This window comes from Aulonocara stuartgranti (genome assembly GCF_965226115.1).
Source record: "Aulonocara stuartgranti genome assembly, chromosome: 7".
Classification (NCBI taxonomy): domain Eukaryota; kingdom Metazoa; phylum Chordata; class Actinopteri; order Cichliformes; family Cichlidae; genus Aulonocara; species Aulonocara stuartgranti.
In genome coordinates, this window is record NC_138945.1 from 12,958,514 (window position 1) to 12,970,605 (window position 12,092).

Sequence of the window (12,092 nt, forward strand, 5' to 3'; positions counted from 1 at the left end):
GAGGGCCCGGTGGCGCCAGTGTCCGGCAGCCTTGCCTCTGTCAGTGCGCCCCAGGGCAGCTGTGGCTACAATGTAGCTTGCCATCGCCAGTGTGTGAATGGGTGAATGACTGAATGTAGTGTGAAGCGCTTTGGGGTCCTTAGGGACTAGAAAAGCACTATACAAATGCAGGCCATTTACCATTTATCTATGATGACATAGATTTCAAAGGCCCTAACTGTACTCTAAACATACATTTAGGAGAAACTTTTTTGAAAAAGAAATGTGTGTACTTTATGATGTGCATCAGAATGATTTCTTTCTTTGCTGCCTGACTCCTAAGACTGGGGAAAACAATGTAAGAAAAACCAAAAATGATATTCTGATTAACAGGGATAATGAGGGGATTAACAGCTTGAACCTAGTCATGACAGTACTGAAGTTTGTGTTGTCTCTGATACAAAACGTTTCCTAGTCCCTAAGACCCCCCCCTCTTCCCCCCTTGTTCTGCTCTGCAGTGTTAGTAATCTTTTCAAGGCAGCATATAAACCTGTTCTCTGCCTGCTGCAGGTTCAGGATAGAATGGTCCTCCAGTTTGCAGTGAAACCCCAGAGCAGAACAAGGACAGTCATGGCCACCTATAATCCAAGACACTGGAACATGGGTCAAGAGACTGTAGAGGCAGTTAAGTGACATCAAAGACCACCAATAAAAAATTGCTGTGTGACCCAGTGTTTTGAGTTTCCTTGTATTTTGATATTCGTTGTTTATGTTTTAGTCTCATTTAGTTAGCTAAAGCTCATTCTATTTTGCTTAGGTTGCCATGTATCTTCACCCCCTGTGTTTAAGTCTCCCTAACCGTTCATGTGTTTCAGTCTTTGTCTCCCATCTCCTCCTCTTGTTTACACGTTTTCCCCTTGTGACCCATTCCTTCTGTCATTTGTTTCCCCCCCAGTCATCTTGTTCTGTTTGTGCTTATGTCCCTGTGTCATCTCCAGCCCCTTTTTCCCTCTGTATGTTTTTACAGTGTTCATGTTCCTTGTCTGTGCACCATGTTAAGTCCGCATCTTAGCCTGTCATGCGTTTCATGTCTGCGTGTCCTATGTTGTCAAGCTCATGTCATGTCATGTCATGTCATGTCATAAAACAGGAATATAACTGTTTTAGTTTGAAGAGTTGTGGTGTCCCATGTTCATTCTGTTTAGTTTCACTTCCCCTGTGGTGTCATTATTCTAATCAGCTCCAATCAGCTCTAAGTTTAGTTTTGCATCAGTTTAGCTTGCCCCTTCGTTTGCACCTTTTTATTAGCCTCAATAAACGGCTTGCCTTTTGTTAATTCAAGTGACGTTCCACATTCCGTTTTGTCTGCATTTGGGTCCATTATTCCCTCAACACACAGTCAGCTTCCGCCTGGCTGTGACAAAAAAAAGCAACCTGCCTGCTGGTAGGGAAAAACTAGATATAACAAGGCCAGTGGCTTACTGGTTTGCTGTAAAAATAAAAGTGAAGGTTTACAAAATAAAAGTGTGAGGACTGTCTACTAGTAAATTGATCATGGTCTCAGACAACCCTAAAATGCTAAACATGCTAAACCATTAATATACACCCCCCCCCCCCCCCCCTTCCACCCACCCACCCAAGAAAAGTCTACATGGAAAACACTTTGATGGTAGGAAAAAAAACATGTCTGCATTAATTGTACAGCTCTACATATCTTTTGTGACAGTTTAAAGAAATCGTACCAACAGTTAGAAAATTATAATTGTTATTATTTTTAATCTAAAAGGCTCCACAGATAACTAAGCTATGTATTCAAAAAAGAAAGCAACCTTCAAATGAACACCAGACAGAGTGTTCATGTGAATGATTGAACTTGTGGATTACAAGCTGCTCTTCTGACTGCTATTGGACTTTGGAGAGGGTCAATAGCAAAGTAGAAAGCTCTCTTTATCTCCTTATTGTCATTCTCTTCCTTGTTGTTTGTTAGAGAGTTTCTGATCTAATGCTTCAGTGCTGTTTTTATAGTGAGCAGGCTGTCAGCTGTGGCCAGATGGTGATGTAAGAGCACGATTATTCCTGTGTTGGGTAATGGTGACCCATTTATGTCTTTCACTGAGTCTGTTTAGGTGGGCAAGCCTTATCAGGAATAAATGAATGATTAGAGGAGAAAAAGTTCATTAGAGGAGAAAAATGTAAGACTACTTCTGAAACAGATGATACAAATTTTTAAACATACTTGTTTTTAATGTATTATTTTATACTAGTTGACTCTCAGGCATGTGCTTACAAATGTGTTGATATAGGGGTCTCACAGAGTGTGACTCATATGTCTTTGTATTGCAGATACCCACCCCTGCGGAAGCTGCGCCTCAGCTTCCCACAGAAGGCATCAATGCGAGGCGGCTCTCCACTGGCATCCTCCCCTGCAGCTGGACTCAGCTCTGGGGAACTAGGACCACGGCTGAGATCCAGCGGTGCCTTGGTGGAGACAGGGGGTGGTGAGGATACCCCAGAGGCCTGGGGGAGGCTAGGAGACCTTGTGGCGGTGGGTGGAGGGGAGGAAAAGCCAGAGGGCGCTCTGGTAGAGCCAGGTGGAGGAGAGGCAATGGATGGGCTGTGACTAGAGGTTGGGGAGTTGGCTGCAGAAGAGGAACGAGTGGTGGACAGGTCTAGGGCTCCTGTTTTCACACTGATAGGGGAGTTCAGGGAGAGCTTTCGGCAATGCACAGGGGAAGCGGTACGAGAGGGGATGGACAGAGGAGGAGGAGAGGAAAACTTGCGGCACAGCCTTGGCGATTTGTTGTTCAAAGGGTCAGTTCCCCACACGCCCTGGTTGGTTGCAAAGAAGAGCTCCAGGGATCTAAGAGAAAGGAAACTAGCTGATGTGCAGTGCTTGACAAGAACACACTCAAATGATTCATCAGTCCTACTGAGGGTCTTTACTTGGACTGGTCCAGTGCAAGTTGTGTGATCTTCAGACTGTAGTCAGGACAGAGTGACATGATGGACAGACGGTCACATGAATGTTGCTCAATTCTGGGGCAGTGACAGAACAAAAAGAGCATGGAAAAAGGAAGGAATGAGGAGGATGAAAGGAGCAACACAAAATGTGGAAATGGAAAGACGTGCTGCAGGCAGCTATACGTGCTAAACATGAAGGGGGGGAAATACATAGAGGATTCATGAATATTTGGATGCCTGTTACAAATGATGACATGTACCTTACAGGTATGGAGGTGAATGGCTTCTTATAGATGTCAGCCAGCTTGTCGATGACCACAGTAGCTGTGGTGAAGATCCTGTAAGTGTGGAGGAATGTGTTGAGGAAATCTATGGAGAGGAAGCGCAGGTCTGTCAGACGCTCTAGCAAGCGCTCCACACTGGCGTATCGGATCTGCGGGACTTTGCAGGAGTTGAGCGTTTTTGAGAAGCAAATGTCAACATCGTCTTTATGCAGTCGAGCATCAGACCTTCAGAAAGAAAATACCACAGTCAGGTTAAATCAGAATGTTTAGGGGGGTGTCTTTGCTTAGGCTGCTGCCCCCGCGACCCGGCCCCGGATAAAGCGGATGAAGATGGATGGATGTTTAGGGGGGTTAATCAGCCATAGTGTTGTGCAGCCCTGGTGTTCTCCCATTTGCAGCTGCACAGACTGACTTTTTCCACCAGAAAAACACCCAGCATGTAGCAGCAGCTTAAACCATATATTATCTTTCATAGGATCTGTAGTTGATAATATATGTGCTGCTTTTGAGAGATGACAAGCTGTTCTGTTTGTTCAGAAGTTGGAAGCGAAAGAAAACTTAGATGTGCCTAAAGACCCCATAACAACTGCCAAGACACTAGTGAGTAATTTAGCCAAGTTGGGAATTGTAGTTTTGAAGAAGACTATCTCTAGAACCCTGCACAGGAAGGGAGAGGAGAGACCATCAAATCTGTATCTGCTTGGCAGATTTGTCAAAGAAGAATAAGCTGGGATTGCTCAGGAGACGTGTGAGACTTCTTGAAAACTACAACAGATGCTGCAGGCTGTTCTCCAGCATTTCTGGTAAAATTTCCATTCACTGAATATTAAAACAGTTAGATGATGAAAACAAAACGGAACACTAAAACATATATTTTAACGAATAACTTTTTTATTAATGTCCATACCTAATATTCATCTTAACCTGGGTTGTTAGGTCATGTCACCCACGGCACTGACAATGACCACGGATGGTATAACAGAGGACTAAGTCAGGCACATAGGATTTTATGTAGAACAGTCGAAGGGAGTCATACTTAGTGCTATCAGGAGGTGAGGTGAAGGAAGGCCAGACATTACAGCAGAGGTGAAAGTTCAGAGGAAGACATGCCAGATTTTGAGGACAGTGAGCTTGGGCAAAATGAAAACCTCCTAGGTTGATATGGACAAGGACAGCTCTGGAAGATAAGAGTGTGTGAATTGGAATTAACAAGTTCTTATTTCCCTTTCTAAACATGTCTAAAACCTTCAGAGCCCTAGACTGCAACCTGGGTGCCTCAAAAACTGGTCTTCTCCAGAGTGTTTCACCTTCCAGTTCTAATGTCTGGCCTTCCTTCACAACATCTCTTGACAGCTCTGGGTCTGGGTCTCCTACCACAATTTCACCCTTTCCTCTATTACCCTATTTCTGAAATCCTACCAAAACAAAGTTTAGGCTCTCAAATTGAAGAAACAATCAGATTTTTAGCAATAGAATCACAATATCTGAAAACGATGATCACTTAAAAAAAAAAAACTGCAATTCCTGTTATTGTTAAAACAGAGTTCATATGCGTTGGTACCCCAACCCCCACAAATGTGGCATCAATAGAAAGCCCAGGATGTCCTCTTGAGGATGTTAAGAATATACTACATGATGACGTGAAAGTCTGGTTCATCCCATATTCTATTTCAATTGTCATTGCAAATCTTAAGAAATCAGGAATGGTTCAAAACTTTAGCACAGTACTGTTAATTTAAAGATACAACATCTCACTGCTAGATTCTGTAAGATTGCAAACTGCAGTCAACAAAGTATAGGCTTTTCCCCCTATAAAACTGGCTCTGGTAAATCTTTGTGAAAGAAGTCCAATATGAGTCAATGACTCAGTTAAGTTCACTTCCATTCAGTGGTAGCAATACTGAGGTGAATTGTTGAGCATATACTGAACTTTTCTATCGGACAAGTGCTTCTGTTTTTGCTGTTAGCCAGCGTTAGTGAAACTTTCTTTGAAGTAGTTCTAACATTGTTAAACTCCCAAAATAAATTCAGAGTTGTACAACCAATTCTTCTTTTTATGACCATGACAAATATATAAACTTCCAACTACGACTGTAGTTATTTATACTGCACTTTTTCACTCATTTTTTCTTACTTGATCATGTGTGGCACAGAAACTTTGGAGTTTTCCTCAAACACGCTTGTCATCAGGCCGTTGCATCGGATATTATCAATGCACTAAAACACAAAGCAGAAAAAAAGCATGAAACCTTGCCACAGGTAGGTAAATTCAATTCCATCTTTGTACCATTGACTTCTTACCTGGCTGATATCACTTGTCCAGGCAGCTTTCTCCTGGCGGGAAGGAGCCAGGAGAACAATGGAGAAGGACTGACCATCAGGAGGCTCAACCACAATTTTAAACTCCAGATGGTTAAATCCTTGACTTGCTGCATTGTCGGAAATAACAAACAACAAACCAAAACATTAGTCGCACCTCAGTTGAGCTATTATGCATGGAAAAAGGAAATAATGACTGAAGAAAGACACTCACAGTCTTCATCAGTGGCATCCAGTTCCTCAATCAGAGTACACTCGATCAGGGACAACATTCCTCCCTGCTGTTATTGGAAGAGAAAACACAGCTTAAGTTAGTTATGTCATTTTTTATTTAGAAGAATATTTCCCAAAGGAAGAGGGAAAAGCAAAGTAAAAATTCAAAATAATCGTTAATATTATAATATGAACATTTCTAAATAAAAAATTAGGAAGCAGCTGATTGCTGTTTTTAACATTTCCTCAAATATTCCTCAAATATCCTTGAAAGGATAAAGAGCTGGTCCAGTGTACTGCATCCAGGACAAAAACTGGATTGTTCCTCCTGTATTCAAAGTTCAACTAATCTACATCCTCTCTTCTCTAGTACGGTGGCATAGACCTTCCAAGAGAGGCTGAGTAGTGTGAACCCCTATAGTTGGAGCAGATCCTCTGGTCTCCCTTCTTAAAGAGAGGAACCACCACCCCAGTCTGCCAAATCAGAGACGCTGCCCCATAGCTCCAGACAGTATTTCCAGAACCCCACTGGTTTGGCCAAAATCACCATGGCAGGGACCAACCACCTTGCAGCCACAGCTCCTTGCTACAGCCTCAGCAATGGAGGTGCTGAACAATGTCCATTTGGACTCAATGTCCCCAGCCTCCCTTGGAATGCTTTTGAAGTTCAGCAGGAGGTGGGAGTTATAGATCTCACAGATCAGGGCCTCTGCCAGGCGTTCCCAACACACCCTCACAATATGTTTGGGTGTGCCAGGTCTGTCCAGCATCCTCCCCCATCACCTGATCCAACTCACCACCACAGCTCCTCTCTTCACCCAAGTGTCCAGAACATGCAGCTGCAAATCTGATGATGCAATTACAATATTAATCATCAACCTGCGAACTAACATGTCCTGGTACAATGTGCACTTAGAGACATCCTTGTGTTCTCTGCAACTAACAGAGAAGGCGATCGTGGCTCAAGATTTGGGAGTTCGCCTTGTAATCGGAAGGTTGCCGGTTCGAGCCCCGACTTGGACAGTGTAAAGCACTTTCCTCAGGGACTAGTAAAGCGCTATATAAATACCGACCATTTACTAGAAGTCTGTGGCTTGGATCATATAGATATGGTTTGTATCAGACAGATAGCAAACTGAGGGGCTACACCAAAGCCTGGTGTGAGTTAAAAATATTTTGAAGTATGAATCATGGAAGATTCCAATAATAAAAATGTTGAGATGGGAATTAGCATATGTTTCCTTTAATATTTTTCCCTATTATCTTAAATCACAAGACCGTTATCTTTTGTGTGTGCTGATGCAAAAACAGAGCAAGGAAGGCATTCAAGTTTTCTGCTTTGATGGGAAATAATATTCATGAACATGCTAACCACAATGGAACCAAGATGGCTCCTTTTAGTTTTCATTTTGATTTTGCTCATTTTAACCTTGAAAAATGGTATAATTGTTGAACCTTTAAAGACCACCAGTTGGCTTTTACTATTGTTTTATTTTTGATATTATGCTTAGTGGTTTAAAACTTTTAATGCATCAGTGCTGGTTAGGTCTACCTTAGCAAAGAGTTTTCAAACCAAAGGGCACTGCCCACTGAATAAATAAAATGCAAAGTTGTGAACAGGTGAAGCTGACCTTGAGCAAGTGAAGCTTCCCTCCCGATGTTCGGGTACAGATGAGGAAGTGTTTGGTAAAGAGAAAACATTGTCGCTCTCCTTCCTTCCTCAGTGAGAGAGAGCCCAGGCGCACCTTACTGAGAACACCCCGTTCACTGCTGGATGGTAAATGGATGAGAGAACCTGCCCACAAACAATGAGAATGAGTAAACTGATTAAGAACTGGAATAACATGACTTGGTAAAGCATGAAATACAAAGACAGAAGCTCACCTTGTCTGACGAAAGTTTGACTTGTGTCTAAAAGGATGTCACAGCCCTCTACAATCATCCTTTCAATGGCCAAATTCTTCCTGATGTTCTCTGTGTCGCTGACTTCATCATGTATCATCCTGCCAAAACAAACAATGATGGATGGACAATGGATGTTCTGGGGCCTGTTCTTCGTACCGCGCTAAGTGAGTTAGCTGGATGAGATTGTTGACGATTTCGCGTGATCCTGGATCGTTCGGTTCCCCGAAGCCCATCCGGGACTTGCTGTCATAGCAACAGAGCCGTAAGCGTAAACCTGCTGGGGAGCAGGTTTACTTTATGTAAACAGGATTAGATCGCGGCCACGCAGGTATGTCCGCGTCATTCATACGAAAGCAACAGCGATATTCCACCACTGTTTCACCATAAATAAATAACATCAATGTAACTAAAGATAATGCAGCACTTGATCCTTTTATTGATTTCACACAGATACATACAGGTCATTCCCTAAAAAAGGGAAATGTACTATTAACATTCTATTACATGTATGTGATTATTACAGATGTAATTCATATTTCAGAGTAGTAATTGTAAATTACTTCGTGTAATCAAGATGAGAGACCACGGCTATAAAAGCGAAGGTGGATTTGGGAAGTCTGTCGCAGTCATATCCTGTCCGTTTACGCGAGCAACCCATTGCGGAAGGTGCAAGATTGATAAGGAGAGTCCTCAGAATTCAGCGTATATTGCGGGACAGACAGGATCCTTTAGCTCAGCGCGACAGTGTGCTCATAGAGAGATATCGATTTTCCCGTGAGGGTATTATTTACTTAACCAACTTGTTGACGAGGGGGTGCAGGACCACCACCTGTCTTTTTTTTTGCTCTGCCCTTTTCTTGGTTGCTGTTATGAACAAACAAACAGAGTATTCCAGGGTCTCTTTCCAAGAGACGACAAGCAATATAAGTGATAAATATTACCATTCTGTAGAATATTCTTATATTTCACTTTTACTTGTTCCCATGTTCTAGTGGGTCCTGTTGTGGCTCTAATGTGAAAGGGGATATAATATAACATATTATAATATAATATAATGTAATATAATATTGGATAATATGGTGTGATATGATAAATCTACCCTACCGCCTACTGGTGTTGGCCAGAGGGGCCGATGGCGCAATATGGCAGCCTGGCTTCTGTCAGTCTGCCCCAGGGCAGCTGTGGCTACAACCGTAGCTGCCTCCACCAGTGTGTGAATGTGAGAGTGAATGAATAGTGGCATTGTAAAGCGCTTTGGGTGCCTTGAAAAGCGCTATATAAATCCACTCCATTATTATTGTTATTATTGAATTACTTACGAGTTTGATTTGTCAGCAACTTTCTGCCAGCCCTCTCTCCTTGCTTTTGCAGCCTTTGCAGTGTTCCCTTGCGTTTTAATTAAACTCTGAAACTCCTGAAATCCCTCACTCAAGAGTTCTTGCTCTGCTGCCGAAAAATACAGAGCGCGCTCCTTCGACATTTTCGCCGACCAATCAAAGGGTTGCCGATCAATGTTTCTACTATCGATGCGTAGCCCCTGTTGGGCCACCCAGTGATCTCACATTACTTCATCCAGCTATACTAATCGTCAACAACAGGTGTGTTCGGGGAACCGGAATAGCGAGCTCAGAGTTAGCGCGATGATTTGGTCTTGGATGTTTCATTTGATCTTGGATGTAGTAAGCGACGTACGAAGCACAGGGCCCTGGTCTGCTAGTCATGCTCTTTAAAAATATTTTCCTTCATGGCTAATGTTAGTGTGCCTAGGTCTAGTTTTTATTTTGTTTGTTTATATTTCTAGCGCCCTAAGTTCTTTAGTATCTCCTGATTTCCAGTCTTAGGTTCTGTTTAATATGCCTTTCCTTTATTCAGTGTTATGCCTTTTTCATGTCTCTATCTCAGTGTCAGGTCTGCATCGCCATTCTACGTCCCATGTTAATATTTTCAGTTTTGCTTCCCCTTGGTCTTGTCATGTTCGATTACTCCCAGCTGTGCTCTCCTCCTGTGTCTAATTTCCCTCGTTATCACTCTCTGTATTTAAGCCCTCTGTTTTCCTTGATTTATCTATGATTGCCATCATTCTCTGCCGTGTGTTGTGTCTGCCAGCCTGGCTGCTAGTTATTTGTTTTCTCAGTTTAGTCAGCGTTTTGGGTTTTTTTGCTGTGCCTCCATGTTTGCCTCCAGAAATCTGCATTTTGGGTCCTCTACTCCTGCCTGCTGCACACAGACCATTACACCTAAAGCCTGTTGAAAGCTGACTATAACGAAGAGTAGACATCAACCTAATTCGATCCACGAACTCAGGTTTGCCTACAGCAATTTCATAGAAGTACAAAGATTACACAGCCAGACATCCATCAAAGCTTAACATATAAACCTCCAAAATTAAAAATGACTGGTTTCTAATCCAAAATGTTTTTAAAGCTTGTTTGTAGCTTGACATTGTTGATTTGGTTGCCTGGCCCAAGTATTACTCCCAAACTTTTAAATTAATTTATTTCTGATCTATAAGTATTGAATAATTATTCCATAGTTTACTTACGAGGAACACACTGATACAGTTTGTGGGTTTATTTTTTTTTCCTAGAAGGTTTTGCTGTTATATTACTGGCTACATCATCAGCATGCACTTCACACGCTGCTTCTTTGGAGGTGTCTGATAAATCAGAAATATATGGGTTTCTCTCACAAAATTTAAACCTGCAGATTCCCATTTTGCAGTTTTTAAAGAATAATTGCAAACCATTACCTTTCAATACACTGCTCTCAGGATTAAAACAATGTCTTAAAATAGCATTCTTGTTCTGAGAAATGTAACTTTTTAAAGCAACAACATGACTCACAGTACTCCTACTACTTAAACAACATCTAGAGATTGCTTAACTTCTGTTAGATGGCGTGTTGCCATTTCACTTAAGTAGCTTGGTAGATACTTGTCTTTCATTTCATTTTCCACCTAATTATTGCCAGCATAAAATCTTTACCGTTCTCCTTTCAATAGCCACTTTGTTTCTAATATGATATGAAATCTAATATGGGGTAATTGTTTCTATATAATGAAGAGTTTAAGAACTTTCACTACTTTTCAAACACTGTTGTTGTTTTTATCTCTTCTTTTTTTTTTTGCACGCTCTAGTCTAGTGCACTGTCACTTTTCATGTACTACATCAGTACTGAGGCTATTGAGGCAGTTATGTGCTGCAGGTGAAGCCAATTTTAAGCAGAACACTGGTAACTCATGTTTATGTGGTTCATATAAACCTCAGAAACCAAATAACTGATTCAAGCTAACCATATTTTTTTTATTATTATTATTATTCAACAACAGTCTGAGTATTTAATCAATACAATCATTTTCTTAAACTGTATTCATAAGCACACACTCACTTTGACAGTTCCTCCAGTTTGGATTTGGCAAACTCAAGACTCTTGCGCTCCACATGCTCATGAGGTGTGTGCGCCAGCAGCTCGTGGAGAGTTCTGATGTAACGGGGAATCTAAAATGTAAAAAAAACCCATGTGACTATTTGTGAAATACACACAGCACTTCTATAAGAATTAATTGTAAATGGTTAAACGATGAAATCCCATCCAAGCTATTCCAAAAAAGTTCCGAATGGGAAATTAACTTTTTAAATAAGAGACTGTGTGAAAGATCCACCACAGACCAAACCATGTACTCATGCTTTTCAGCATCTATTATTAATACGGTTGCAATACACTTCAGACGGCTGCAGCTTTGCAGCCACACACAACAACACCAACACTGCAGGACCTAGTTCAGCCTTTAAGCCGACGAGGCGTGATTGCAGATGCCGCTCAGGTGTCTGCCTCCCCTGCAGTGGCACTGCAGACCACGCCCCACCACAGACTGAAACGAAGATATTAGAGATCTTTGAATGACGAAAAAACAAAGTTATTTAGATTAATGCAAATAAATTTACTATCCTGCCATTTGAGCTCATACACAGTATATCAGTATATGAGGGCAAATATATCAGGTCAAGGCATTTAAAAGTAACCATGTTATATGACTAAATATTATACTTTGACTATATAACGCTGTCTTTATTTATTGTATCATCAGTGTTTGTTGCAAATTATTAAGCCTTACAGTTAAGCATATTACATAGTTTTTATAACAGCAGCTAATGGATTACATTGTTTAATGTAAAAAGTACCTGAAGCATTGGATAAGTGAGGAATGTCTCCAGCATCCGACCCTCGCAGGCTGCGTTGGATTCATACTGTTTCAGCAGCTTGTCAAAGTCTCTGTTCTGTTTACAGTTTGCCAGCACCTGAAGACTGTACTGGTGGTTACGCACAAACTCCTGGTAAATGTTCAGCATCGGCAGTAGAATGTCAAACAGGTCCGCTGGGTGTCAAAAAGAAGTTTAAAAGACAACATCATTGAAGGTTTTCTAGATTTTA

General features: G+C 41.6%; 1 protein-coding gene across 9 annotated transcripts in view; it reads right to left on the bottom strand.

Moving 5' to 3' along the window:
* rasgrf2a (Ras protein-specific guanine nucleotide-releasing factor 2a) overlaps positions 1-12,092 on the bottom strand; it is a 48,666-nt gene that overhangs the window by 15,317 nt on the left and 21,257 nt on the right. For 6 of the 9 annotated variants that reach the window (XM_082541439.1, XM_082541440.1, XM_082541438.1 and 3 more), the window contains exons 7-16: positions 11,843-12,036; positions 11,049-11,158; positions 7,641-7,759; positions 7,388-7,551; positions 5,758-5,824; positions 5,526-5,653; positions 5,359-5,441; positions 3,201-3,449; positions 2,923-3,015; positions 2,331-2,839 (exon numbers count right to left, since the gene is read on the bottom strand). In XM_082541439.1, the coding sequence (XP_082397565.1) occupies positions 2,331-2,839; positions 2,923-3,015; positions 3,201-3,449; positions 5,359-5,441; positions 5,526-5,653; positions 5,758-5,824; positions 7,388-7,551; positions 7,641-7,759; positions 11,049-11,158; positions 11,843-12,036 (1,716 nt within the window). The remainder of the gene's footprint in view (positions 1-2,330; positions 2,840-2,922; positions 3,016-3,200; positions 3,450-5,358; positions 5,442-5,525; positions 5,654-5,757; positions 5,825-7,387; positions 7,552-7,640; positions 7,760-11,048; positions 11,159-11,842; positions 12,037-12,092) is intronic. The other 3 variants (XM_082541444.1, XM_082541441.1, XM_082541442.1) reach the window with 1 other exon arrangement.